Source organism: Cibotium barometz, chromosome 45, assembly GCF_041138505.1.
Source record: "Cibotium barometz isolate CiBa-2024 chromosome 45, ASM4113850v1, whole genome shotgun sequence".
NCBI lineage: Eukaryota > Viridiplantae > Streptophyta > Polypodiopsida > Cyatheales > Cibotiaceae > Cibotium > Cibotium barometz.
This window is the reverse complement of record NC_141090.1, coordinates 8,560,098-8,587,846: the sequence shown is the minus strand read 5'-3', so window position 1 is coordinate 8,587,846 and position 27,749 is coordinate 8,560,098. Positions and strand designations below refer to the sequence as shown.

At 48.3% G+C, this 27,749-nt stretch overlaps 1 protein-coding gene across 4 annotated transcripts in view; it reads left to right on the top strand.

The window, feature by feature from the left end:
• The window catches only part of LOC147612387 (TOM1-like protein 8), a 156,500-nt gene that overhangs the window by 69,998 nt on the left and 58,753 nt on the right, over nt 1-27,749 (top strand). For all 4 annotated transcript variants that reach the window (XM_086783003.1, XM_086783007.1, XM_086783005.1 and 1 more), the window contains exon 7: nt 3,245-3,326. In XM_086783003.1, coding sequence (XP_086639129.1) covers nt 3,245-3,326 — 82 coding nt within the window. The remainder of the gene's footprint in view (nt 1-3,244; nt 3,327-27,749) is intronic.

Genomic DNA, 27,749 nt, shown 5'->3' with positions numbered 1-27,749 from the left:
CTCACTGCCAATTTGATTGATGTTGTCAAACATCTTTACTTGCAACAACCAAAAATATGCAAACAGAGACAATTTCTGTATACAACCTGCAACACAACAATATTTGTTGTAACTCCTATAGCAGTTCTTCTGCACAATCTATATGCCACAACATGTATCCAGAGTACACATACATACACCCACAATCAGCAATACATGTGCAATCACTATTTGCACACCTAAAATGCACTGCAATAACCAGAGTTCAAACAAAGACACATGCATCAATGGACATTTATAAAGAATCACATGCTGATATCAGTACGACATTTCTAAATGGTATAAAGAAACACAAATGCAATAGCATAGCATGTAGCAAAAAGCAAGCTGAACAGTCTAAGCTCCAACTAAGACTGAACAAAGATTATGCTTTCACAGATAATGAGTAGATAATCACGTCTACTTTAGGGCAAGCATAAAACTCCCCATCAATTTATGTGTACGTCCTGTGTCCTCGAACAACTTGAAGATAACATATGCTTTCTAGCTACTTTCCACCCCCCACCAAAATGGAATGAACTTAAGGTTACCAAAGGTCCACGCAATCCCATTAAGAGAGATCTTGAAGGACAATGATTATAACATATTACACCCCTAACATGTCCATGGGTTACACCCCATCGAACAGGTGGAAAGCCCATATGACTCCAAAGTCCTTGAATCAAAATAGCATCGTGGAACTCCATCCACCCTAAAGTATCTCTGTCCATTGTGGGAACCAATCAAATATACTATACAAAGTCAATATATCCAACAGTCAAACCGTCAACTGGTCAAGTCATACAGTCTAAGACAAGTAGGTAGAGAAGAAAGAAGTCAAAGGAAGAGGTATGAGTTCGAGATGATTGCTGTTTTTTTTTTTTCAGAATTCAGCGTATGTTTTTTATTGGCATCGCTAGACGCCGAGTTGGGTGCTGTACATGAAAAGGGTCGACTTGGACAGTTTGTGCACAGAGAGTTTTTTGGCTGTGTGAATCAGCAAGAGAGAGAGAGGGAAAGAGAACTTGTCGGCTGTCTGTTAGGACAAGGCCGGCTGTGCGTGAAAAATAGGCAGCCAGGCCTGTCGGTGTGTGGCAGGCTTTGTGGCTGTTCGGCGATGACTGCGCCCTTCGTGGTAGTTAACGGGTGGCTACCAGTTCCGCACACGGTGTTTTTTTTAGCCATTGTTTTGTTAAAAACATTCAGGTTGCTTTCTGTTTTGTTTCGAACCTTACATAAAAAAAAAAAAACAAATACGTAGCAACATTAAAAAAAAAAAAACGAAAAGCTTAGCGTGGGGTAAAAAAAAATGAGTGGCTTTTATGCGTGCCTCATGTGTTTTTTTTAATTGTGGCTTTTACAAAAGCCATCTAGCATGTTTTTTTTTTGAAAAAAACAAACACAAAAGCAACACACAAAAAAAAAAAACGCTTTTCAGGGCCTTATAAAGTATGCCTAGAGTGGGCTTCTAGCCACATCTCCTCGAGTTTTCTTTTGCTTATAGTCAGGCTTTCTCTTACTTTCACATAGACTGACGGGTGGGCACCCAAGTATGGACGGGTGGGCGCCCAAGTGTGGACGCCCAGTGACTGGCCAAGAGCCTATAAAAGGGTGGCCAAGGTTAGTGGTAATAGAGTCTCGCGAGTCTTTGCGAGAGCTCTACGGCTAGGAGCTTGGATTTAGTGCAGACGTGCACTTGCTTCATGCAGCCGAGGCCGGTAGCGGTCTTGAGGCCCGCGAGGGCGGTATGGGACGTCACAGGGTAAAGATTGGTCGGTGCGTCTTTCTAGTTAGCTCAGCTCGTGGCATAGTGGGGATAGCCAAGACTTGTGGGTTTTGCCCACGGTTGTCATGGTTGGGTGGTGAGTCAAGCCTGCATCCCCTTTTGGTTGTTTGGCTTTGTTTTGCAGGTTTCGAGTTGTGTTCTAGGAGCACTCTACGAGGAGATCCATGGGGACTTGACACCCAGTGTGCTTCATTGCATCATGCCACATGCTTGAATAAAGAGAGTTTTCGGCTTGGTCTCTGAGGGAGAGCCTTTACAATTGCCGTCTGCACTAGGTCTAGAATCTTTGGTTTCAGTTATGGTTGCTTTAGTTTCAAGGTGAACATGAGGAATCTTCTCACCTTTTGTTGTTTGCATTGGCTCAAGTTTCCTCATGTCATGGTGACACCGCAAGAGGACATATACTTCACTTAGGGAGGATATACTAGTGGGTGTGTCTTCACAATGCACATATTTCTTGGAGATTGTATCGACAATAGCCATAGTTTTTACTTCGGTGCATCTATGGAGGTATAACTTGGAGTATGTTCCACAAGGAGATGGTGGTCTAGACATATTGGCGCCGAGCAGAGTACTGACGGACACATATTTGGTGCAAGTCTTCTAGGGAGTATTGTTCTTGGTCCTTTCTTCCTTCATGGTGCATTAGAGTTGGTGCAAGCAGGTATTGTGGTCCATCTAGGTCGATGCATTAGTGGCTGGACTGTGGATAGCAAAGTTTTGCCAGGCTTTCTTTGGACTTTGCTTTCTGTAAGCTACTGCAGGGTACTCAACGGCCTGCAATGTTTCTTAATGAACTGTTGGGCAAATGGAAAGTGGCGGATCATACAAGACTTGGTCATCCAGAGGTTTCTTTGTGTTGACGTGGCGAGGACGGAATGCCAGCCTTCGCACTAGACACAAAGTGGTTTCCTAGTGTTAGGGATCTTGGGTACCGGGATGGATGAGCTTTGCTTGGATCTTTTCCTTTTATAAAAGGGCACTTCTATGGACACCATCTAGCTGAGGGAAACCCCAATGTAAGTGGGGGAGAATATGACATACCTCACCCTAGGTATGCGTGGTTGGTCTGTCGGAGTTGGGCAGCAGGCATGGGACACTGGCTAGTGCTTGCACAAATGTGATCTTCATTTTGTGGCCCTTGTTGGGATTCATGTATATATATATATATATATACATGAATATATACATATATTGGAAAATTGTCATAATGATCTGCATTCCTTAGGGACCAGAGCTGATAGATCGTCTCTCTGCAGTACAGCAAGTTGTCAGGACTTCCAACTCTTCTTCTTATTTTTTGGATCTTGATTGTTGTTTGCTATAAGTTTTGTGTTTATGTAGAAAAAAGATTAGTTTTCTCCATTCTTTTATGTCCCACAAGATTGGGTCTTCCATATTAAAGATTTTGTTTTGTCAACTGGTGATCATTGTGTTCAGCCTGTCAGATATGCACAATGCTCGAAGTGGGATGGAGGTGCTTGCAGAGATGCTAAATGCTATAGATCCCCGCAACAGACAGGTACTGTTCCAATCTTGTTCGCTGAATAATAAGAATTGGGCTGAAATTTGTATTGACAAAGGATAGTGGTTTTGAAGGCTACAAGAATTATTTTCTTAGTAAGGGAAAGGAGCTGTGCAAATCTATGAACGCTAAACCATTCCTTTCTATGGGCCTGTCTTATGTATATTTCGTGTTTTTCACTTCATGTGATTTCCAAGAACTGCAGATCAACAGATTGAACGTAAGAACATACACATTTTCCTGGCTACTCTCATGTGTCAAAGATGTTGGATGCCCTGTAGAGAAGTGCGAAGAAACTGCAGCAGTCGTGCAAAGGCTTTTGACAAGTGGATTTAATGTTAGAAATGACTAACTTCAATTAATGCAGGGAATTGGCATGTGCCCTAAAGATGCATGCTTTTGTCCAGCCACAAGGTGCGACCCTTGTAGCGCAATTACTCATAATTATGCCAATATACCATGAGGTCATTGTGATTGGATATTATCCACACTTTTTTAAGATCAGAGAAGGCTAGTTGGTTGGTCCTATAATCTTTGTCTTGACCCTAGACCCTAGGGTTCCACATATCTAGATCTTTTGAAGGCAGATTCTATAATGCATTGAAACTTCTCCATCAACACCTTTGTCCCTTTGCATCTTTCACACACGGATGTGCATAGGTGCTATCTCATCTGCGGCACAGTGCTAGCTTGCATGCCTCTTGGAGAAGTTAAAGAACCATTCTAGACCAAGATAAAGCCTGGCAGTCACAATGCTCTACAGCCTGGCTTCCTCTTTTGGATGGGAGCAGTGGAATTGTTTTGCACTTAATATTGTATTGTCTCTTTGATACCCCAAAATTTATTTGTTTTTCTTCTACCATCATTTTGCACAAGATGTGATTGAACTGAGCATTGGCTACCGTCCTCGGGACAAGATGGCAGCAAGTAAGGCGACCAACTGTGATCTACCGAAGATGGCTGAGAATCTGTCCAATAGAGCTGCCCTGCCTGCCTTATTCACATTCAGAGTCTTGCTGGGAGAATACATCAAAATAACGTCAGCACCTTGCAATGCAAACTGCCTAAGCTGACTGGCTGACACCATTGACACACTTGAGATTCTAGGGTCATGAAATCACCTCTGGATCCAGCACATCTCTCTGCAATGTCACTGTGTGAAAGCACGACTATCAAATGATCACACCCAGCATGATGCCTTCTCCCACCAATTGTGCAATGTTAAAGATTGGATGCTTCGTCCACCCCTGCAGCTGTACCTTTGCATCCTGAACTGGTGCGGAATTTTTTTGGGAAACACCTTTCAAGATTAAAGGCCTGCTTGTGTTGATTCTCAAACATGACAAAAACTCCATCAATTTATGTATCCATAGAACTGGAGGACCTCCTTCTGAGCATATCTGGCTTGGGTATTCAAGGAGTCCTGCACTTGCTTGTCTTATACAAGCTCTTCAATGACCACATTGGTACTGCCTGCAGCCTGGTGCTACAGGACTTGGTGGGTAGCTGCTCAAGTGGTAGAATTTCCTAAACTTGCTATGAGAGCTGAATCCATAAGGCGGGACAAAGCGTCTCGAGGATAAACTTCATGAGGTGTTGAATCCTCCTTCAATCCCGCCTCAAATTTGTTCATCTTCCCTTTTTAGTGATCAGAATAAAAATAGTGGCTTTAGTAATATTTCCCAAAATGCATTGCAGTAGTCTTGAACAAATTCCTTATCCATTTGACCAGGACTCCTTCCAAGTGGTAGGTCACATTTGAAATTCAAAGGTAAACTTGATGATAGAAGAGCTCTTTAACTCTTCCATTTTTGCCTTACAAAGTCTTTGCTATCTGCCAGTTTGATGGTAAAATCTTCAAGATACATTGTCAGATAACACATCTTTAAGTCTTGGGAAAGAGCACCACCTCTTCAACTGTCAGATGAACTTTCTTGGTGTCCTGCTTACCATGTGACTTTGCATTTGAGAAATTATCATGCACACAGATTCCTATAGCTTTTGCTCCTTGTGTTTGTCTACCACTTCATCCTTTTTCTTTGAAGTTGCCCTAAGTTGAGCCAATTTTAGAGCACCAATTCGACTTTGACAATATCCACAAACTTCTCCTTGAAGTTAGTTCAAAACAGGGAAAGTACGGACAGCTCACAAAAAGTGACTTAAAGGATGCAGTATCTTGAGAAGATGGCAAAAGAAGTAGGGGGGCAAGGGACTTATTTGGATTGGCCATCGCAGAGAGCCCCTTTTTAGCTATGGGAAGAAAGATGCTTAAGGACCATATACATGCAAAGTGCGAGAAATTGTCAAAGCTAGAGAAGACAAAGCTTATTATCTTTGTTGATTGCCCAATGCTCATTGGAGAACTTTATTTCGACTGAGGTGGCAGCCACTTTAGGCCTTGATGTGTCTCAGATGGGAATGCCAATGGAGGCTAGTTTGGCCTTTCAAGGGAGAGTGAATGTAGTGCATGTGATTGGCAAGCTACGTATTTGTATAAACTGCTACCTAGACCATAAGAACATTCTGTTGCTCATATGAAGGACTATGATGCAATATTAGGAAGGACTATGATGCAATATTAGGCATGCTATGGCATATGCACATGAATCCCAACAAGGGCCACAAAATGAAGATCACATTTGTGCACAATGTAAGAAATCATGTTATTGACGTAGGCCTTCTAGGGGAAGCAATCCTGGTTGTAAGCCATCCATATTTCTAAAGCAACGAATGTGTCTATTTCTTTGCACTTGTTTTGTGTAAGAGACAAGAGAAAGGTAAGAGTTAGCTTTTATGGATCTCTTGTGAGAGCTCCATGATTGTTTGTAGAGCTCTTCCAATTTAGCTTTTAGCTAGAACCATAGTAACAAGAAACGGTCGTTTCCTAGCCCAGGAACGTGGAAACACCGTTTATATCGAGTCGCCGTTTCTGATTCCGTTTCTCCGTTTCCTAATCCCAATAAAAAATCACCCATTGATTCAGGGATCTCTAAGGCCTTCCTCTAGCATCTAACAAACCAGCTTTGTCTTCCTTTTGGCAACCCAAGCCTTAGTTACCAGCCTTCTCCATTCACTATCTACTAAGGGACTGTAAGTTGGTGGTCAACCTTTTTGATCTTCTGCAGATGAGTCCCGGCATGCGACAAGTACGAAACGTTTCGGTTTTTTTGAAACGAGTTTTTATCTGTTGTTAAAAAAAAAAAGATTTTGGGGATTTTGAACGTTTAGAAAATGTACGGCTGAAAATTAGGGCCCTTTTTATGCTTTTGTTGCTCATGAGTCCAAAACGTGCACTCACGTTTTTGCAAGTTGACATGTTGTTTGTTGAAAGTCTTATAAAGTTGTGTAAAACTTGTTGAAGGTCTTGTTTTTGGGTACTATACCCCCCTCCCCTCCCTCGTTATGAAACCTCTTTTAGACTTTTGGGCCTGGCAATGAAACGTTTTGAAATGCGTTTCAAAAACCTTTTTCATGAACCTCCTGGCTACTATGGACTGTACCCCCACCAAATTCGAGTGGTGGACAGCCTCACAGTGGTGGGCCATGTCTTCTTGAGGGTGTACACATTGCGGGATGCATGGGAATCAACTGCACCAACTCCTCTCTCACAAATTACTTGAGTCCCTGTCTAACGATGGAAATCAATGGTACTCTTCTATCAAGGGCAATAGTTGATGGTAGTTCTTGGGTAAACCTCATGTCCAAATTCACACTCTGTGCAGTGGGTCTCCAGGTAACTAGACCTGCAACTTCTGTGTCAGGATAGCTAACCAACAGAAGGTGACTCCCATACGCTTAGTGGAAGACGTCATTGTGGTGATCCAAGGAACTCTATTCTTGCTTGACTTTGTGGTGATACGTTTGCCTGAGGTCGAAGGGGCCTACTCGTTACTAATTGGGCAATCGTGGCTCAGAAGGACATGAGTTTTGCATGATTGGGGCTCTGACTAGTTGTGGATCCCCCAAGGAGCTGAAAATGGAAGTAGGTTACGATGAAGGGCTTGGGATTGCCAATGTGCTGTTGTTGCTGGAGTGCCCTCCACCTTTGACATCTGAATCTTACAGCCCAGCCGTGCAATGTAAGCAAAGAAGGGGGTACCAGGCGACTCCTCTATGTCCTCTGGATCTTGCCATGTCCACTCTGCCGGGTCCCACTAGAGATTCGTAATAGGCTGGCCCTCCCATGTCCATAGACCCATAGTCTCTCTCTGGTCACCTTGGCCGGTGTGCCACTCATGTGCGTGAAAACCAATCACCCTCACTCTCTACAAGGTGCATCCCTTGAGGTCCTCCAAGGGGGTCTCTGGTCTCTCCAGTCTGCCATGAACCCAATAGAGAAGGTAAGTAGAGTGGAGTACTCGTCCGTGCCATGAACTGCCAGGGGTATACCGTGCCTGGTGAACATTCCTAGCCATTGTTGAGTAGAAGGATCTGGTACTGGGGCCAACCACTCTAGAGGGATGGAAGAGTCGATAAGTTGGTCTTTGCTCCGGATCCCAAGAAGGCGGACAACTGTTTAGAAGCCGCCGGGGGGGGGGGGGGGATGTTGCCACCCAATTGGTCCACTCATGCTTTCTTATTATGTATGTACATTGGACTGGCGTCCATGGCAGTGGCATATGCCAGGGATTGATGCCACACTCATGTGATACTGTGAACTTGGCTTTGTGCTGGGACTTGTGCCTATGTGTACATGTCCGGAAATGCCTAGAGGATTGGTGTTCCATTGGGTCTGGTATGTCGTATACTTGCTTGGAGCACGTCTATTTTGGTATAGTCTCATGAACGTGGATTGTCTATACCAATGCTGCATTGCATAGCGTCTTTATGTGCTTGCCTGTAATTGAATTTGCATGTTGTTTTCATGCTTGCCTGTAATTGAATTTGCATGTTGTTTTCATGCTTGCTTGACCAATGTGTAGTTCAGGGTAAGGGGACGCTTGCCCGTGAACCGTGCGTGTGAAACTGTCTGATGATATGGTTATGTGGCATGTGATAGGTGGTAAGTATTGGTCAAAAACCTAGCCTTAGGAATTAGCATTAATTTATAAGTGTGTGTACACAATTCATTAGGTTTTGGGCGACCAAAACTCACTTATAAATTATGACCAGCCCTGTGTTAGCACACACTGATGTCCCGAGGTGGACAAAACTCAATGTGCACCGCGTAGACCTTATCTCCTTTGTACAAAGGGAGCAACTAGCCATGTGTCCATCCCAGCTTGCACCACAAGTCACTTGTCCTCTCTACCTGACACCCAAGGTGGACGTCTCATCATCTCTTTCTTCCCTCTTTCTCTAGAAGTAGGCGCACCCCTTCATGAGCCTCTTTGGCTGTATTTTCTGCACTTTATCCTTCCCAACTCCATATCCAAGATTGCTAGTGTGTTTTCCAAGCTTCCAACAGTGTTTCCAGGTGGTGTTCACTCTCCTACACACTCCCAATGTCTGAAATTCAGCAAAACCGCTCTAATATATTTTGTAATTTCTGGTGTTTTGGCTGAAAACCCTAATTTCAGCATTCCTTTCTCAAGTTGAACCATAGGGGAACCTTTCCCAAGGTTCCCTTCATCCTCTTGAAGACTTTTGTCGTGAAGGATCGCAACAGATTGAAGATTTCAACACTCCAGACTCTTCCATTGCGAAGACTTCCGTTGTCATCGACTCTACTTGCAGTTGGTCAGCTTTAATGCTTAATTATGGAAGCAAGTAGCACGAGGGAGGAGCCGGACTCCATGTTTACATACCCCATACCCTGTGTAGTGTTCTCTTGTCCTACGTGCTCTCTTGTAGATTGTTGCTACCATGTGTTGGTAGAACAATAGAGAGCAGATAGTAGGGAACATGGGCACTTTAGAGGATAGTGTGAGTTGCGGATCTACACAACCAACCATATTACTTGCAATACTATATTCATATGCATTGGTATGGAAATTTGGTCAGAAATGCCCATGAGACTATGTACTTGATTCTTCCAAGATTAATATACACTATTTGAGGGAGAGGTACACCGTCCCGGCTCATTCTTCGTCTGTTTTGTCAATTCAACAAATTCATCTTGTATTGAGCATGTTATCCATTAAATGTTGGTGTATTTAAGTGTATTGATTAGCATTGTGTCAACCAAGCATTCCACATTGATTGGTGGAATTACAGATTGCAGGGGAGGGGGAGAAGGTTGCCCACGAAGGGAGGGGAGGGGGGGGGGGGGGGGGGGGGGCATCGTTTTGCCACTTTTGCGCCGGCCTCAACTCGGGGCTTGATGCTCTGGTCTGTGGGGAGGCGAGTCCTGCACATCCCCTATGGAGGGTGTGAGGTGGCGCGAGGGGAGGGGGGGGGGACTGGTGGCGGTCTCTTGGACTGCTAGCGAGGGCAGACTCGAGTGAGGTGTCCCATCTGGCAACTGTCATGACCCTGTGAATTTGTGCAACGTAGGTGTGAGCATGGTGGATAGTGCAGGACACAAGTGTGTATGACAATGGATATATGTTCACACTCGGGGACACTTATTAAGGGTTCTTTCTATTACCCCATGTGGGGGGGGGGGGGGGGGGATGAATGTTTTGAGAGGACAAAGGTTTTAAAAAACCTTTTAACTAAAAGAATACCTCTTTTTAAAAGTGAATCGTGGCGTAGGGGAGCCCACGTTATTTTTGGACGAAGCTTACTCTTGGGGAAAAATCGGGCTGCACCATACGTGTGCTTTTTGGCGATTGGTGGGCGGTTGGAAGGTGGCTGAACAGCACGTGCATCTCCTTGCAACAAGTCGACAACAGATTTGTAGGCAACTGCAGAACTGTTGGTTGCGCAGGTGCTTTCACACCCTCTCTCTGGCGACAGACTGGCTGCAGGGTTATTGGGCTGGATTGCTTACGGTTGGACACAGGGGCAGCGCTGGCATCAGGATTGTAGGCCGGCTGAGTTGCAGTATCCCTTCACGCTCCAGAGAACTCTGGATTGAGCGGGTCCACCCACGCTCTCTCTCTCTCTCTCTTTGTGATGGAAGGTGACTGCAGGGCAGAAGATGCGGAACTAAATAGAGTTTTCTCTCGCAGTCTCTTTCTCTTTTAAGGAGGCAGACAGTAGGAGAAGAGAGGTGCACACGTGGGGACGACCAGTCTCTGTTTTTCTCTCCTCTCTCTCTTTGGGGGAAGGTGACAAAAGGTCTGCAGGTTTCTCTCTCTCTCTCTCTCTCTCTCTCTTTGCGAGCAGGTGGGACTGCGGAAGGTGCACAACTGAGTCCCTCTTTCCACTAGTTCGAGACTGTCACGGAGGTGTTCCTTTGGTCCTTTGTGAGAGGAAGGATTTGACAGTTTTGAGGATGGAAACATGGCAAATTTTTGGACTGATTCGGAAGAGTCTACGGACTGAGATATGGCTGTGTTTTTGGCTATGGGCATGGAACAATTGGCTGCATATTCAGGCCTCGTGGATGTACTTTCTTGGTAGATTAGAGGTGCAGAACAGTGTGGTGTTTTGAGCAGAGGGCTGTGTGAAACCTCTATGCCGAGAGGACCAGAGGATTGGCAGTTTGGACATGCATATGTATTAGCCATGAATGGCCATGATGTATTCAGTTAAACTCTTCTATAGAATTGAATAAAGAAATAACAAAAGGGGCGCCAAGCTTTTGGGCCAACAGGTGTCGTTCTTCTTTTTGTGTAGGAGCACTCTAGCTCCCCTTTATCTGTCTTATTTGTTGGATTACAACTGTGTTTGGGTGACTGCTAGGCTACTGCACTTTGGTTTCTACCAGAGGCCGGTTTCAAGGTTCCGTTGCCGGGACCATCACCAACTTTCTTAAGGGGGTGTGCTTGTGGTTGTCTCGAGGAAAGTCGTTGCTGAAAATTTCAGCAAGATGTCAGACTATGAGGATGACTATGACTATGACTATGATGATGAGGAAGAGGAGGAGCCCATTCCTGAGAGGATTGAATCTGAGGATATACTTGCAGGAGAACAGGCTACAAAAGATGCACGTTATGAGGATGTAACGTAGCCAGAAGACATGCCAGGTAAAGAGGAAGATGATGCGCAATTCAAAGCCCGTTTAGCAGGGGCAGTGGATGTGCTCATGTAGCTCACACAAAGTGAGAAGTTTGCTGAATTTATGAGGGCCCCTTCTGAGCCTAAGAAGAAGAAGAAGAAGGTGCGTTCTAGGAACCCACCTCAGGACAATAGTGGTGCCTTCCCACAGGATCCTGCTTTTGGATAGTTTTCCAACATGTAGAACACTTATGGTGCAAATCCAGAGAGTTCCTTTTTCGGGGAGCCACCTCTTCCGCAACAATCGATGCATCCATGCTATTTTGGCGGTGGTTCTGTGTTCCAATCTATGACTGGGGGTTACCCTCAAGGAGGTATGGGAATGCAAGGGAATTTTGGAGCTAGTTTTCAGCTTGGCATGCAAGGCAACATGTATGGTGGTATGCAACCCGGAATGTAAGGGAATATGGGGGAATGTAGCCCAGAATGCAAGGAAACATGTATGGGGGCATGCAGCCCGGTATGCATAGTGGTATGTTTGGAAACATGGGAGGATCAGCAGGATTGCATGGTATGCAAGGTGTGGGAACTGGCAATGTTGACCCTAGTATGGGCATGAATGCAAGGGGTAGCAATCTTGTGAAGTCACTTCCTTACTAAAATCTAACGCCTATGGGTAAGGCGAAGGATCATAAGGAAGGGGGAGTTGCAGTGAAATTTGACACATTCAGTGGGGCCAAAGATAGACTCAAGGCTCTTATCTTTTTACAACAGTTTGATGTTGCTTTTTCTGGTGGAAATTACACGGAATCCTCCAAAGTGAGAGAAGCTGCGAGTTTTTTCAAGGGCAATGCATTGTAGTGGTGGTTCACTCTTCTTTTGCAGGGCATAGCACCATCTACTTGGGTATGGTTTAAACAGGTGTTCTCTTCCGTGTAGCTCACATCTACATTTGAGGTGGATGTAATGACAGCATGGCATAAGTTGGATGCATCGAAATGTGAGAATCTTGAGGATTACAATAAGAAGTTTTGGGAAGCTTTACTCCCAGTTACTTCTTATCGTGCAGTGCCACTGTCTGAGCAGGTTGAGAAGTATTGTTGTGGATTGTCCAAGGAAGTGCTTGGCTATTGCATTAAGACTCGAGTAACAAATACTGACTTCTCAATTTTCTTGCCAGTGCTTTTGCTACCCTTAAATCTAGTTGAAACTCCCAGTGAGTAACCCATTTGCTGTCATGGCATTCTCTATGATTTGCGACAGGCATGCATCTCGGGATGCAACAGTGCCTGTAGAGAAGCGGCGTAAGATGTTACCAATGCCCAAGAGAACTCCCGAGGAGGAGGAGGCTTTGTTGGATGCCAAGAAATGCTTTTTCTGTACCGAAGAGGGACATATGTCTTTCAATTTTCCCAAGCGTAAGTCCAACAAGGACTTGGACACTAAAGGGGAGCCCAAGTCTAAGAAAGCAAAACCTTCTGTAGGGTTAGTTTCTGATCTTGTTGGGGAATAGCCAGGTGGTGAGGAGACTTAGTTGTGCAGAGCATGGGGCAAAGTTAGAGATTAGAATGCTTTGATTTTCTTTGACACAGGTGCTAGAGCCAACTTTATCTCACCAGATTTGGCTGGCAGATTGGGGATCCGTGCAGAGGAGATGGGGCCTTTGTATGAGGCTAATATGGCTTGTCCTGTGTATGCAGAACCCGTTACCCCTATTTTGGAAGCTGAGGCTTCATGTCAGGGTTATGTGGACAGTGAGGAATTCTATATCATGCCACTCGATGGGTGTGATGTTTTGTTGGGTATGCCATGGTGTCATAGAGTACATGCGGTGGTGGATATGTACAACAGGAAGATTACTTTGACTCATAGAGGGAAAGAGCACATTTTGAATGTAAAGCTTAAAGGGGAATCTGTTCCTATTGTATCGGCTTTGGCCATTTCATCAGTAATGAAAAAGCATCTTTCTGCGTACTTGGTTTTTGTAAAGGATGCAAAAGATGATAAATCTCAATCTAATTTTTTTTTTTTTTTTTTTTTTTCCGAGAAAAGATCCTTTCATTAGTTATGTAAAAAAAAACGCCCGTAGGGCTACAAAAGAGATCTCTCCTGCTCCTAACAGAGAGAAGAGCAGAGAATACATCATGGCAGCCCGGGAGACTCTCCCTAGGTGCTGCAAAATACAAGCATCAGTCTAAAGGACTGAGTGGCTAAATCATACAATGGGGGGGGGGAAGAGCCAAACAGGTGGCCTGTAGTGCCAGCGGGGGGATCCCGTGTGCAGGGTGTAGAACGGGCCGCAGCGCCAAGTGGTATGAAAGGCCTGGCGCCGTAAAATCGCCTCATCCGAGTCTCCCCGGATGCGGTCGTACTGTCCTCGCAGGGTGTGGATCAACTCCTGCCAAATCCCCCGAACAGTCTCTGCTGGTGGCTCTAATCTCCCCTCAAAGGCCGTGAAGCACCGGGCCCTCCAGGTGAACCAGATGGTGAGGCTGCTGAGGAGCTCCCATCGTAAATCCCTCTCCTGTGTCCAGCTGTCGGACGAGAAATCCGGTGCCGGAACCAGGCGAGGCTGGCCCCTAATAAATCTGATGGCCTGACTGCCCTGCTCCATCTCATAGCCCATAGCAGGCCCTGACGAAGTCGACCAAGCAGCGGCACCCCACGTAAACATACCCTCTGGAGAGAGGGGGGCTAGAATACGCAGCATCCGCAGCCAAATCTGCTGTGCCTGAGGGCAGTCCCAAAGGCAATGTCTCTGTGTCTCCATAGGGTGGCCGCATCGGACGCAGGCCGCCGGAAGACCGCTATAAACAAGCCAAGTGCCAACTGCTGAGCCCCTGTGGGCGACCAGCCACTGAAAAGCCGAGATCCTGCGGGCCTGTCGACTAGCCCAGAGTCGAGCCCAGAAATCCTCCAGGAACTCCTGTGATAGTCCCTGCAATCGCCAATGTCCCGCTGCCGCTGGAGAAACCGTCCTCCTCGCCGTCAAAATATGTCGTCCCAGCCGAACAGTATACTGGAAAAATGTGATCTCTGTGGCCTCAAGGGATGCATAAGGATCATGCCACTCGTACTCTCCGGGGTCCCACTGTAGCCGGGCCAAGGGGCGCGCTGCATATGCCCATATACGCCAATCCGGGAGCACGTCAGCAGGGTCGGGGTCAATATGCCACTTCCGAGAAGCGGCAGCCACTACCCGAATCCTCTGAAAGGTACACTCTGCAACCAAAGGCGACTCCACCTCCACTCTCTGGAGTCGGCCCTCATCCTGAATCTCATAATAGAGGCATCTGCCATCCTCAGTGCTAGCTCTGACAGCAATCAGGATCTCCAACTGTGTGAAGGCACCCATCCACCGTGGGGCCACTGGCTCGAGAGGTGTGAACCACTCCTCTGAAAGTGCCTCCTGAATATCATCCCTCATAATCAACCCCCCTCTGAAGTGACTCAGCCTCTCCACCTGGGTCTCCTCTGGTAGACTGCAGAAAGCCTGCCAGTCTCCAAAACTACGAGCTGGGCCTGCCGCTAAAGGTCCCCAGGCTAGACGAGGCCGAGAACCCAGCATATGACCCTGCTCTGTACGAACCGCTGGGCTCCAGATGAGCGGCTGCCTGGCCCGCTCCTCAACACAAGACGGAGGCCGCTGAGAGAGCCCCGGTCTCAGCAGCTCCCAAGCTCTCAGGATACTCAAAGCAAATCTGTCCTCCCATCCTCTACTGAGGCCTGTCCTCCTCATCTCTATGAATATCCAGCGAATCTCTGGTGCCCAAGTACCCCCTGCAGGAGGCGCCCGGGCCTGCAATCGCTGCAAGAGGAGCTCTTTCCAAGGCTCAGCGCCTGGAAGCAACCCCCGAACAATAAGCTTCCCTAATAAGGCTCTACTCTGATCGACTGGATCTATAATGCCCAAACCGCCCTGAGCCAGCGGGAGTGTAATAACTGCCCATGCAACCTTTGCCCGAGCTGGCTGACCGTCCCGCCCAGACCACAGAAAGTTCCTGATCAGCCTCTGTACCTGGCTGATGCAAGAGCTCGAAAAAATCCAGCAAGACGTAATGTACCACATGGTCGCTAACAACACCTGATTTGCCACCACCACCCTCCCAGCCAAGGATAGTCGAGCTGTACTCCAATACAATAGCTTCTTCCGAATGCTCAGAAGAAGCGGGGCAATCTGCTGCTCAGGTGACAAATCGAGGCCAATCTGGCATCCCAAATACCGCACTGCTGTGCCGGGAGGAATCCATCTAAAACCGGGGTCCGGACTCCATGCCGGAGTGGGAGCACTACTGATCCAAAAGGCCACTGTCTTGCGCCAATTGATCAATGCTCCCGAAGCTGCACTAAAAACCTGGAGCGACTGCTCTGCCCGAATAAGATTGGCCTCTTGGCCATGCAAAAATAAGCCCGTGTCGTCTGCAAACTCAGCATCAAGCAAATCCTCCCCCCGGACTGGGAGCTGAAGTCCTCTCAAACCAACCTCCTCTGCCGTCAAATACATACTCATAGCCTCCGCAAAGAAGAGAAAAAGGAAAGGGGCGAGAGGACACCCCTGACGGACTGATCTGGTCAGCTCAAAACTCGGCCCCCGACCTCCTGCAATCAGCACCTGGCTGCGAGCTGTGGAATACAAAGCTGCCACCCCTCTGATCCATCCTGGCTCAAAGCCCAGGCGTAGCATAGTGCCCTCTAAGAATCCCCAATCGACTCTATCGTATGCCTTCTCAAAATCGAGAAGCATCACGACCAAGTCCTCGCCAAGAAACCTAGCTCGGGCCGTCGCCTCCCAGAAAGTAAAGATGTTGTCAAGGATACTGCGCTCCTTGACAAATCCTGTCTGAGTAGCATGAATCAACTCCCCCAGGAAGGGCTGGATCCTCAAACTCAAGGCCTTTGCCAAGACCTTGTATACAGTATTGAGGATCGTAATAGGCCTCCAATGCCGAATGTCATCCGATACTCCCTCCCCCTTGGGGATAAGATAGATCAAGCCCTCTGAAAAGCTCTGCGGCATCACCCCAGTGTCCAATACATGCTGAAAGCCCCTGCGGAGGCCTGGCCCCAAAAGGTCCCAATAGCGCATAAAAAAGGCCGGCGTCAGTCCGTCCTCCCCTGGGCAACTATGTCGCGGCAGGACCCTCAAGGCCTCGGCAAGCTCAATCTCTGACAGAGGCGCACCTAGAACTGTGCGCATATGGTCTGTGACCCTCCTCTGCACATGGGCCCACACAGTCTGTCTGCATACATCTCGATCCTCAGTGGCTGGCTCCGCTGAAAGCAAGTCACGATAAAAAGCTGTGGCAATGGCTCTGATCTCCCCGAGCTCAGTAGCTATCGATCCATCCGGTCTAGCAAGCTGGCGAACCCCTGCTCGCGCATGACGGGGTCCAGTGATCTCAAAAAACTCCCCAGTCACTCTATCACCAAGCTGCGTCCACTGAGAGGCCTGACGACGATAGTAAAACTCATGTCTCTGCTCCTCTGCCTCTCTAACCTCCTGGCGTGCCTGGCTCAGCTGGGACGCCACCCACTCACATGCAGGCTGCTGCTCCTGAAGGCGCTGTAGCGAAGCAAGGCTGCGTCTCAGCCGTTGCTCCCGCTCGCGAATCTCTCCCAGTCGTGTCAAAGCTGCAGCGTGTAGAAAAGAGCTAAGATCAGTGAGTCCCTGGGCACACTGGCCCGCTGCATCCTGGTCAGAGCACTGACTATCATGCCAGATCCTCTCAATGTCCTCAGCGAGACTGGGGTCTGCAAGTACCCTCTCTGGGATCCTCAACTGCAAGCTGGGCTCCCGTGTCCCCTCCTCCAAAGTCAGTATAACTGGCGCATGATCTGAAAATGAGGTGCCAGCAAGAATGCCGACGGAGCCCCCTCGCTCCCCCAACCAATCGCCCACATAAAAGCGATCAATCCGAGATAGATTAGTCCCTCCCTGCCGGCGATCCGACCGAGAGAAACTAAGACTGTCCTGAGACCGGGAGAAAGCCCCATGCTGCCATGCATCAGTGATCCTCAGCGTCATACAAAACCGGTCCCAAGCTGCAAGCTCCGTGCCGTGCACTGTAACATGACTGCCTCCCACCCTATCTGCCGGGTCCTCAAGCATGTTGAAGTCTCCCCCAACACACCAATGTGCGGCCTCTGGCAATGCATCTGTAACCTGAGTCCAGAACTCTGCTCTGGCACTAGCATGATTGGGCGCATAGATGTTGAGCACACCCAATAGCTCATCATGCATCCTCAGAATGACATACTGTGCTCTACCAGGCACAATGATCCCTCGGTCCACAATGGCCTGCCGCCATGCATCTGCAATAACCATGCATACTCCTCCCTGTCCACCCAACGGACCAAACCCTGCAGACCAGAAAGTGTCCCATCTACCAGGCATCACTGAACCATATCTCCGGATCCTGCTCTCACCCAAGTGGTGCTCCTGCATCATCAGAATGTCAATGCTGCCACCAACCAGACATCTCTGTAGCTCCTGCCTCAAGCAGCCTCGATAGCGTATAAAGTGTGCTCCGCCAAGGCCCTGTACATTCCATGAGATGATCCTCATGGATGTCCTACTGAGGTGGATGCTGTCTCAGCCGTACGGCGGGCCTTCGCAAGCGGCTTGGATGGAGAGTAGTCCCCATCCGAACGGCTGCGAGTCTGCCCACCCGGTGTACTGCAAGAATCCCGGATCAGGCGCCAGTGGCTGTGACCCATGGCGACTGCCTCCTGCTCTGACATAGTAACCTCGTGAATGCTCACATATCCTGGGTCGCGCGCCAAATCTGCAACTATGCGCACGACCAAATGCCGAATCCCGGATGTATCCACACCCCCGGGATCCAAGACAAAATGAGCCAACTCCCAAAGTCGGCCTAGCACATCTGTAACCTCCAAATCGCTCATGTGGTGAGAAAACTCAACTGCCTGAGTCTTCAACGTGCTGAGAGCGAGCTCTAGAGTCCACTCCCGGTCACAAGGTCCACATAGAGGAAACGAGAAGGCCACTGCTGAGTCTAGTGCCTCCTCCCCGCGGGCCGGAGGTATCACTACATGCACTCGGATGGGTGCTGGCTCATGGGGGCCCTCTGCTCCAAAAAGCCGTGTGAAGGTATAATCAAACGCCGCCGAGCGCTGTCGAATGCCGAGGCGACTCAGCCGACTACGAATAGATGAAATCCGTGAGGCCCTAATCGGCATAGGTCTCCTCTGTGATGCTCGAGCGAGGTCAGTGCTCAGCGCCCTCCGGACTGCAGGTGAGCGCCAGGGAGCTGCCAGGACCTCCCGGGAAGGCGAGGCGGGCGGAGGGGGAGGAGGGGGAGGCGAAGGAGGCGGAGAGGGAGTCGCTGCCGAGACCGGAGCGGAGGCGGGAGGAGGCGATGGTGGAAGCGAGGCGGTGGGAGGGGATGGGTGTGGGGGAGGTGAAGGAGGGGGAGCTGGCATCTCCTGGTCCTCGGTCGCTGCATGGGTCTCCTCCTGAAGGGGAGTAAATCTGTTCCTCACGGGAACCCAGTGAGGCTGAGACTGTGGCTGCTGCTGCAGCGGTACCTGAGCGTGCTGCTGTGGCTGTCTCCCTCGACGGCGCCCCTGTCCAGGCTGCCACTCCGAGGTCTCTGTGGCCTGAGCAGGTGTCCCTGAGGCATCCTGCCGAGCCGAATCTGTGGGCGGGCCATCCGTGGCCTGCTGCTGTGGTGAGGGCCGAGGTCTCCTGCGAGGGCAGGCCTTGGCCAAATGACCGACCTGTCTGCAAATGAAGCACTGGTTCGGGAGCCCCGAAAACTCCACTCTCTGATCTATCCACCCCCCCCCTATCCTAGGTAGCTGAATGACCTTAGGAAGGGAGGAGATGTCAGATACTAACACTCTGACCGAAGGTAGCCCAGCTGCTCTGGCCACCACTGAAGCTGCTGAGGGGCCCGTCTCAAGAACCGAGCCCACCAGTGCTCCAAGCCTGGAGAGGAGCGGAAGATACTCCCGGCGGAGACCAGGGAAACAAACTGTAATATGGAAGAGGCGCTCTCCCTGCTCCGCCGCAGCTGGGTCAAATCCATGCTGCCAAGGCCTGAAGAAAGCCCGAGCGCCCCTGATATCCAGAGGACTCATGGCAAGGACCTTGGCAACGCTCTGGGCGGCCTCGAACTCGATCTGATAATGTCCCCGGCCCAAGAGCTGTACATCAAGGATCTTGCCCACATCTGCAAGAAGGCGAGCCTGAAGTAGATCCCTGATCTCCCCTCTGCTGGGGCGAGTGCCGACTATACGGCAGATGGTGGAGTGAGCCTGAAGGCGTTCCACCTCTGCGGTGAGGCTCGCTTCCTCTTCCGGCGAAAGAGAAAGCCTGATGGGGAGGACCTCGGTGGCGGGCGAGGGGGCTGCGGAAGAGTCCCTCTGAGACGAGGCGGGAGGAGTCTCCATCAGAGTCTGAAGCTCAAGCGAAGGCGAGGCGAAAGCGAAAAACCTGCAAGAAGCGGGATGCACACCAAGAGGCGGAAGGACTGAAGACGAAGAGGGAAAAAAAAACCAAAAACCCCCAAGGGATGGGAAGCAACACGACAATGGAGGGAAGGGGGGGGCGGCGAAAAGAGGAGAGGCCCAGTGGGGGGGGGCGGCAAAAAACGCGAGAAGGTGGGAGGCGGGGCGCTGCTGAAGGAGGCGGCGAGAGCAGGCGAAGAGGGGGAGGGGCGACCAGGCGGCAGCGGGGGGGGGGGGACTGGCGAACAGGCGGCAGCGGGGGGGTGAAGGCGGCAGCGGGGGGGTGAAGGCGAATAGGCGGCAGCGGGGGGGGGGGGTGGCGGAATGGCGAAGAGGGGGCGCAGCGGTGAGGAAGGAGGGGGGGGCGGCGCAGCAGCGAGGAAAGAGAGGGGGGGCGCAGCGGCGAGCAGAGGGGAGCAAGCGGGGGGCGGAAGGAAAAAAACGCGAGGAGGGGGGGGGAGCGAGGGTGCGCAGCGCAGAGCAGGGTGAGGCGGGGAGCTTCAGCGAGCGAACTGGACTAAAAAAAATCTCAATCTAATTTGTCTATGTTAGATAAAGACAGGACTGATTTCTTACGTGAGTACCAAGATTGGATTTCCGAGTCATTGCCAGGAGAACTTCCTTCGGAAAGGCTAGAAGATCATGCTATTGATCTTTTTTCGGGGGAGTACCCCACCAAATAGACCGCCATACCGTGTTAGTGCAGCCCAGTAGGAGAAAATTATGAGCTAGGTACAAGAGTTGTTGAAAAAGGGATTGATTCAGTCTAGCTCATTACCCTTATGCGCATCCTTGGGTCTAATGCGTATCTGATGATACTTGCTTTTCAAGTCTATCCGACTAAAGACCGTGGAGCTCTGTAAGCCGTCCAATATGTCATTGATCCTCGGAATAGGGAATCGATTCTTGATGGTGTTCTTGTTTAGAGCCTTGTAATCTATACACATGCACCAAGAACCATCTTTCTTTTGCACTAAGGTAGACTGTGAGTTAACGGCTCAAGGTTATGATTGAAAGTGATGCTCCACCGTATGCAGGTCATACGGCCATTGAGGCCACGATAAAGGTGGTTGAGGCTTTCTTTTATTGGCCGACCTTGAGAAGGGATGTTGATGTGTAAACCAGTCTCGGTCTTCAGACAAAACCAAATGGCCGTGCAAAAACAAATTTGCACACAAAACACTTCAACACCTTTGAGGACCAAGAAAAGGAAAACAAACACGGGGAGCTAGAGTGCTCCTGCAAATAGTACACGGACACCGATTGGCCCCAAAACGTAGTGGCACCCGTTGCGGTATTTCTTTAATTGATTATAAGAGCTTTGATTACAATAAGGCTGGAAACTCAGCCGTCACAGTAGAACTCCTGGAGCCTGCAAAGACCTTGCATCATGGCTTCAAATCCACTCGGCATCCACGAACAAGTCCAGCCATTGTTCACATCAAAAGACTCTCACACATCGAGTCTGCATACAGAAGCTTTCTCCCATGGTCAGGGCTGCACAACCATCCATAGCCTCTCATCCTATGAACAACATCACACCCTGACACATCCAGTGCTTCTGCATCACAACACAGACTCCCAAACTGTCTCCCAAAAGAGAACTCGCATCACAGCAGAGCATACCATACAGTCGACACACCTGTACCAACCCTCTCTACCTTCCAAGGGTACTATCCATCTCTGTCATGGATTCCCTGTCCCCTATCCAATCAGTAGCAAGGCTGTACCAAACATGTGTCCATTCATGTACCTTCTGCCTGCATGTGACCTATCTCATGGAGAACCATAAACATGTTTCCTCGAGAAACCTACGACCAATTTCCACATGAAACCCTTAGGCCTGTTTCCCTTTGAAACCTTTGTCCTGTTTCCATATAGAACTATTCACAGCACCTTTTAACAACAGTGCCAACAACGGCATACATCTAGTTACCTGTTCCCTCATGAAACATCTGGAAACATAGAGATGCCCATAACTGTAGGTCCCTCTGTTCCTTTCCAGTAGGAAGAAAACAATCTGCTCCATGAGCATGCAGCCATGCGAGCTTGCATCACTCCCATGCCAAGAAACACATCCAAGTGACCTCTACTTGCAGCCGGAAACCCAAGCACATAGCTGAATTTGCACCAAACCAAAAACAGCCCATAAACAGTCCTCGAACTGATCTCAAAACAGTCCCGGAATTGCTCATGTTCGTAGCCACATGCACTGCCACGAAACAGTCCATAAACCCTTTCCAAAAAGTCTCGAACCAAAGCAAAGAGAAGCTGAAAGTTCCATCAGTTGAACGCCATCGACATGATGTCTATGTTCATGAAAAACCAGCCCTTGTCCGCCTTTATGTCCAGAGAAACCAGCCCCCTGGCCACCTGTATGTCCAGAGAAACCAGCCCCCTGTCTTCTGCAAAAACACGCCCCCTTCAAAAAGCACCAGTGTTGCTGGGCGTTTCATAGCAAGCAAGGGAGGGCCAAGGTGGATGTGCAGTCCCACTGTTTTTCCACCAGCAGATAGGCGCACCTGCTGCAATCCAGCCAGCCAGCGTGTAAGTGCTGTCCCACGTGTGAGTGCTCTCCAGCCATCAAGAGGCGCTTTGTTTTCTGCAGTCCAGCGCTCTGCTTTTTCACCAATCAAAAAGGCGCCTAGCTGCCATTCCATCTGCTCGCCCTTCTCCAAGTGAGAGAGAGAGAGAGAAAGCCCCAGCGCATGTGTACCAATAGAGAGGCGCCTCTTTTCTACCCGCCAGCCCCTCTTTTTTGAAAAAGCACACATGTGGCCCCAATAATAGCATAAAGGGTATTTTCAAGTTTTTAAAGGCTTTTAAAATCTTTTGTCCCCTCCCCCCACATGGGGTTGTGAAAAAGGGGCCTTAATAAAACCTTGAGTCCTTTTTGACTTCCAAACCGATGCCATTCACACTGTCCACCATGTCCCCGTGCACACCTGCATACTGTCGAGAGAAAAACACAGGGTCATGACATGATGCTTTTGTTAGGCAATGCATCGTATGTCAAAAGGTGAAGTTTGACCGTCAGAAGACACTAGGGTTACTTCACCCTTTACCTATTCTAGAAAGACCATGGGAGAGCATTGCCATGGATTTTATATTTGATCTTCCAAGGACACAAACGGGGAATGATGGCATTTGGACTATCATATGCAGGTTCAGTAATCAAGGCTCATTTCATTCCTGTGCATAAGGAGATCAAAGTTGATCACATGGTGAAGTTGTTCATGGCGAACATCTTCAAGTATCATGGCATGCCTTCGTCTATCATTAGTGACCGTGATCCACGGATGACGAGTTTATTTTGGAGAGGGTTGTTTGACAACATGGGTACAACTCTCAAGTTCTCATCATCGTTTCATCCACATACAGATGGGCAGTCGAAAGAGGCTAATTCCATAGTGTTAGATGTTCTCAAGTGCTGTGTGTTAGAGCACAAGCAACAATGGGAAAAGTATCTTCCTTTGGTGGAGTTCGCTTATAACAACACCATCCATACCTTGACGGCAAGGCGCCTTTTGAGATTGTGGAAGGAGGGAAGAAGGTACCACCCATTTTGCACACAAAGGATAAGATCTTTCAGGCTGACCAGTATGTGGAGAACATGGATGAAGCCTATAGGAGAGTTAAGTTGGCACTCCAAAAAACTTAACAAAAGCAAAAGTAGGCAGTAGACCGTCACAGGCGTGCATTAGAGTTTGCATTGGGTGACTGGGTTCTTTTGCGATTTGAAAAAGCCAGGCTCAAAAAAATGAAGGGTAAAGAGCGCTTATTCCCTAAGTTGAGCATGCGCTATTATGGACCTTTTCAGGTGTTGGAAAAGATCGGTGAGGTGGCCTATCGTTCAAAGCTACCAGATCACTGGAGGATTCACAATGCATTTCATTTGAGTCTACTTAGACCTTTCCACGGGGATGTGCCTGAGGATGTATTAGATGAGGCTCAGCCGGAAGTGGAGGAACTTGATGAGGTTCTTGTTCTTGAGCAGATACTGGCACATAAGGAAAGAAAGGTGCGAGGTAAAGTTTCCCGTCGCTATCTTGTGAAGTTCAAGAACTATTCACCGATTGATGCGAAGTGGATGGAGGAGGGTGACTTAGCAGATTCACCTCAGGTATTGCAGCTTTATCTTCATGCCTTTGAGTTGGAGCCGACTCTTGCTATGGCTCATTCAGGTTCAATAGAGCATAGGTTTGGAGCATTGCTTGATGCTCAAGAGGGGGGGTAGCAACTCCGCTCCCTTGATACAAACAGGCTCGGATGTCATCTAGAGGTCGCTTGGTGTAGCTTTTGTCTCACCTGAAGGTATTGACAGCTGATAGTACATGAGAACCCCAAAAAGCACACGTATGCTGCAACCCAATTTTTCCCCAAGAGTAAGCTTCCTCCAAAAATAACGTGGGCTTCCCTAAGCCACAATTCACTTTTAAAAATATTCTTTTAGTTAAAAGGTTTTTTAAAACCTGTTCTCTCAAAACATTTACCCCCCCCCACCCCCCACATGGGGTAATACAAAGAACCCTGAATAAGTGTCCCCAAGTGTGAACATATAACCATTGTCCTACACACTTGTGTCGTGCACACTGTCCACCATGCTCACACCTACGCTGCACAAATTCACAGGGTCATGACATACCCCCCTCTTGAAAAATGGCAAGCCTCCTCCATTGCATTCTGGTCATACAGTAAGACATTCAAAGTGGAACCAGACTGATAACGAAGCCTCCCCAATACAGTAAAATACCAACCATGTGATCCAACTAAAAGTGAAAAGTACAATATGGCAAGATCAGCATCCCAATCTCTCTAAGCCATGCATATGTAGCAACATTCACTGCAAGCCAATGGTGTAGTATTAGTCCAAGTTGTATACCACTGTGAACCATACATAACCATAACATCCAATGTGACTAACACACATATATCATAGAAGTCCCCGGTTGGAAGGTGGCGCACGGGCTGAACAGCACGTGCATCTCCTTGCAACAAGTCGACAGCAGATTTGTAGGCGGCTGCAGAACTGTTGGCTGCGCAGGTGCTTTCATACTCTCTCTCTCTCTAGCGACAGACTGGCTTCGGGGTTATTGGGTTGGACTGCTCACGGGTTGGACGGAGGGGCAGCGCTGGCAGCAGGCCGGCTGAGTTGCAGAGTCCCTTCATGCTGCAGAGAACTCTGGACTGAGCAGGTCCACCCACACTTCTCTCTCTCTCTCTCTCTCTCTCTCTCTCTCTCTCTCTCTCTCTCTCTCTCTCTCTCTCTGGACTGAGCAGAGCGCATTTGCAGATTATGCCAGACGGGGTTAGAGACAGAGGAGCATTTTGTTTGCCAGTGTGGTGCTTTGCAGGAGATCAGGGCATGCTGTCCTGAGGTTTTTAGAGGGACCACATCACTTAGACAGATCTGGGAGAGATTGGATCAGAGATAGCTAGGCAGACTACTACTAGCACTACAGAGACACAGGGAGATCTTACTTCAGACACCGGCACATCATAGCGGAGGAAGACAGTCCCAGTTGACTGATTTCTTCCAGAGATTGGCACTAGTAGCCCAGCCACACACATTGGGAGTGATATCTCAGCGAGCGGAGGAGATTCGAGCTAGGCGACGACCCAGACTAGCCGGCTACGAGACACCACGGCTACACACAGAGAGATCGCGGCCATCCGGTCTCGACACCAGCAGGAGGTCGAGGAGTAGCTGGCACATTTTCGCTCTGATCCAGGACGCATGTTCCAGACATTTACGACATCCTTAGATCGGATGTATGACATATTGTACCCAGACTATGGGACTGGATGGAGTTAGGAGTAGATAACATGTCATACTTGTATCACCCCTTCAGCATATAGAGATGCATTAGTAGCCCTAGTACTCCATCCACTTCCTCTTGTTTGTACACCACCATTGAGTCCCCTATGGTCGTGTTGTCATACTTGTACATTTTATTCTCACTCCACATTTTCCTCTTGATGACTGGAGCAACATCATTGTACTAGGTGGTTGTCTCGTAGGCCAATTTTGGCCTTTTGCAGACGTTAAAGAAGTCATATCAGCGGTCAAAGAAAAGGAACGAATGGAAAGTAACAAAAAGGTAATAATCAGAGTCGGTGGTCTTCCTCAAGGCTGGGATAGGGCAGACATAGCTCAAGAGCTTCGAGAAGACTACATATTAGATACAGATGTACTTACAGCAGAACTGAGCAAAGTAGTCCCCTTCGTGGACTTAGGAGACCCTTTCTCTATTATAGTAAAGGGTACACAGGCAAAAGTCTCCTATATGGACAACAATGAGAAAATAGCAGTGATGAAGCAAACAAGGTCTCTCCAAGGGACAAAGGTATGGATAGCTGATGAACTCACCCCGCTACAACTCAAGAACAGATCGGCAGAGCTGAATAAAGTTAAAGAAGCAAGAAAGAATGGCAAATGGGCAATATACAGAGGAGGACAAGCAATCATTAAAGAATTCCGTACCCCACCCCCCTCAAGAGCAAATCCATCCATGGATGAAATATAGTTTTATTTTGAACCTCAATTTCGAACTAGATGCAATAGAACCCATTATAATTTAAACTCTTAAGAGTCTTAAGAGTTCATTTTGAGTTATTTTTTTTTAGTTTTATGCCTCTTTGGCAGCGATACCCAGAGTGGAATGTAAATGGATGTACCTGATCTGTGCCATAGGTCGGATTCGGCCTCCCGTGGACGTTAATATAACTTTCTTTCTTCTTCTTTCTCTCTGGACTGAGGAGTTAGCTGAGGCTGGTAACACAGGATCATGGTATGCACAGATGATCCAGCTATTGACCCAGTGTGGGTGGGACATAGATCACTTACCACCTCTTCAATATGATCTTAATGCTCCACATATGCAGCTCTCACACAGTGAGAGAAACAGAGTTATGCGACAGGACTTATTGCAGCGCTATATGAGATTGAGGTAGGTAGGGCAGCACGGATCCCTAGAGCAGAGAGGATATGCAGACTATGCCAGGAGGAGGTTGAGAGTGAGGAGCATTATGTATGTAGATGCAGAGCATATAGTGTGAGATTCCCCCGGTCGGGGTTGAGCACAATCTTGGCAAACACTTAAGCTATTAACATAATTAAACAATTTTAAATGGCGCAACACAATAGAGTAAGAAGCTGAATTTTATTTTGCACACTGCACTAGGGCCGGAAAGGGCCGACCCCCCTTGTAATAGGTTTTATTATCAAGGAAAACTGTTACAAGCCTCACGGGCATTCACATGCCAAACTGTTCAAGTGCATCCATGATCATGAAAACAGCATTGCAAACAAATTTGTCGTAGACGATGGAATCCATAGCTTCACTTGAGAGTAGCTTCGTTCCTTGATTCCTTGAAGCTTGTCAAACGCAGCTATGCTCCACTGGCATCCATACACATACACATGTGTGTGCCAGGACCGAGACATAGGAGACCATATTGACAAAGCATTCGAATCTCAAATTGAAAATTGCTTGCAAAATGCTCTTACCAAGTATTGGACGATCAATGTCGAGCTCCACCTCCGTGCGGACGAACTACAGCTTGAATGTGACCGTTTTCCACTTCCGGCTGAAATTAGGGTTTCTGATTTTTAGGGTTTTAAGCAGGTTATATGAGTCCAAAATTGGGCATTTTGGGCTCTTTAGATGCCTATGAGTAAGGGGCACAGCTTGGTATGGTTTCCTCCAAAATTAGGGTTTCTGAAATTAGGGTTTCTGCAGAATTAGGGTTTCTGAAAATTAGGGTTTCAGCAGAATTTGGGGGCGGTAGAATGGTTAGGAGACTCCATATTCATTTAGAAGAGAGAGATAGAGTGAAAAGGTGAGCAACTGGAGGCTTAACTGTGAAAGGAAGAATCTTCAAGCTTTCCATTGGAGTTGGGAGCAAGAGGGAATGAAAATCAGCACTCTCACCAAGCAAAAAGTTAGAGAGAATAACAAA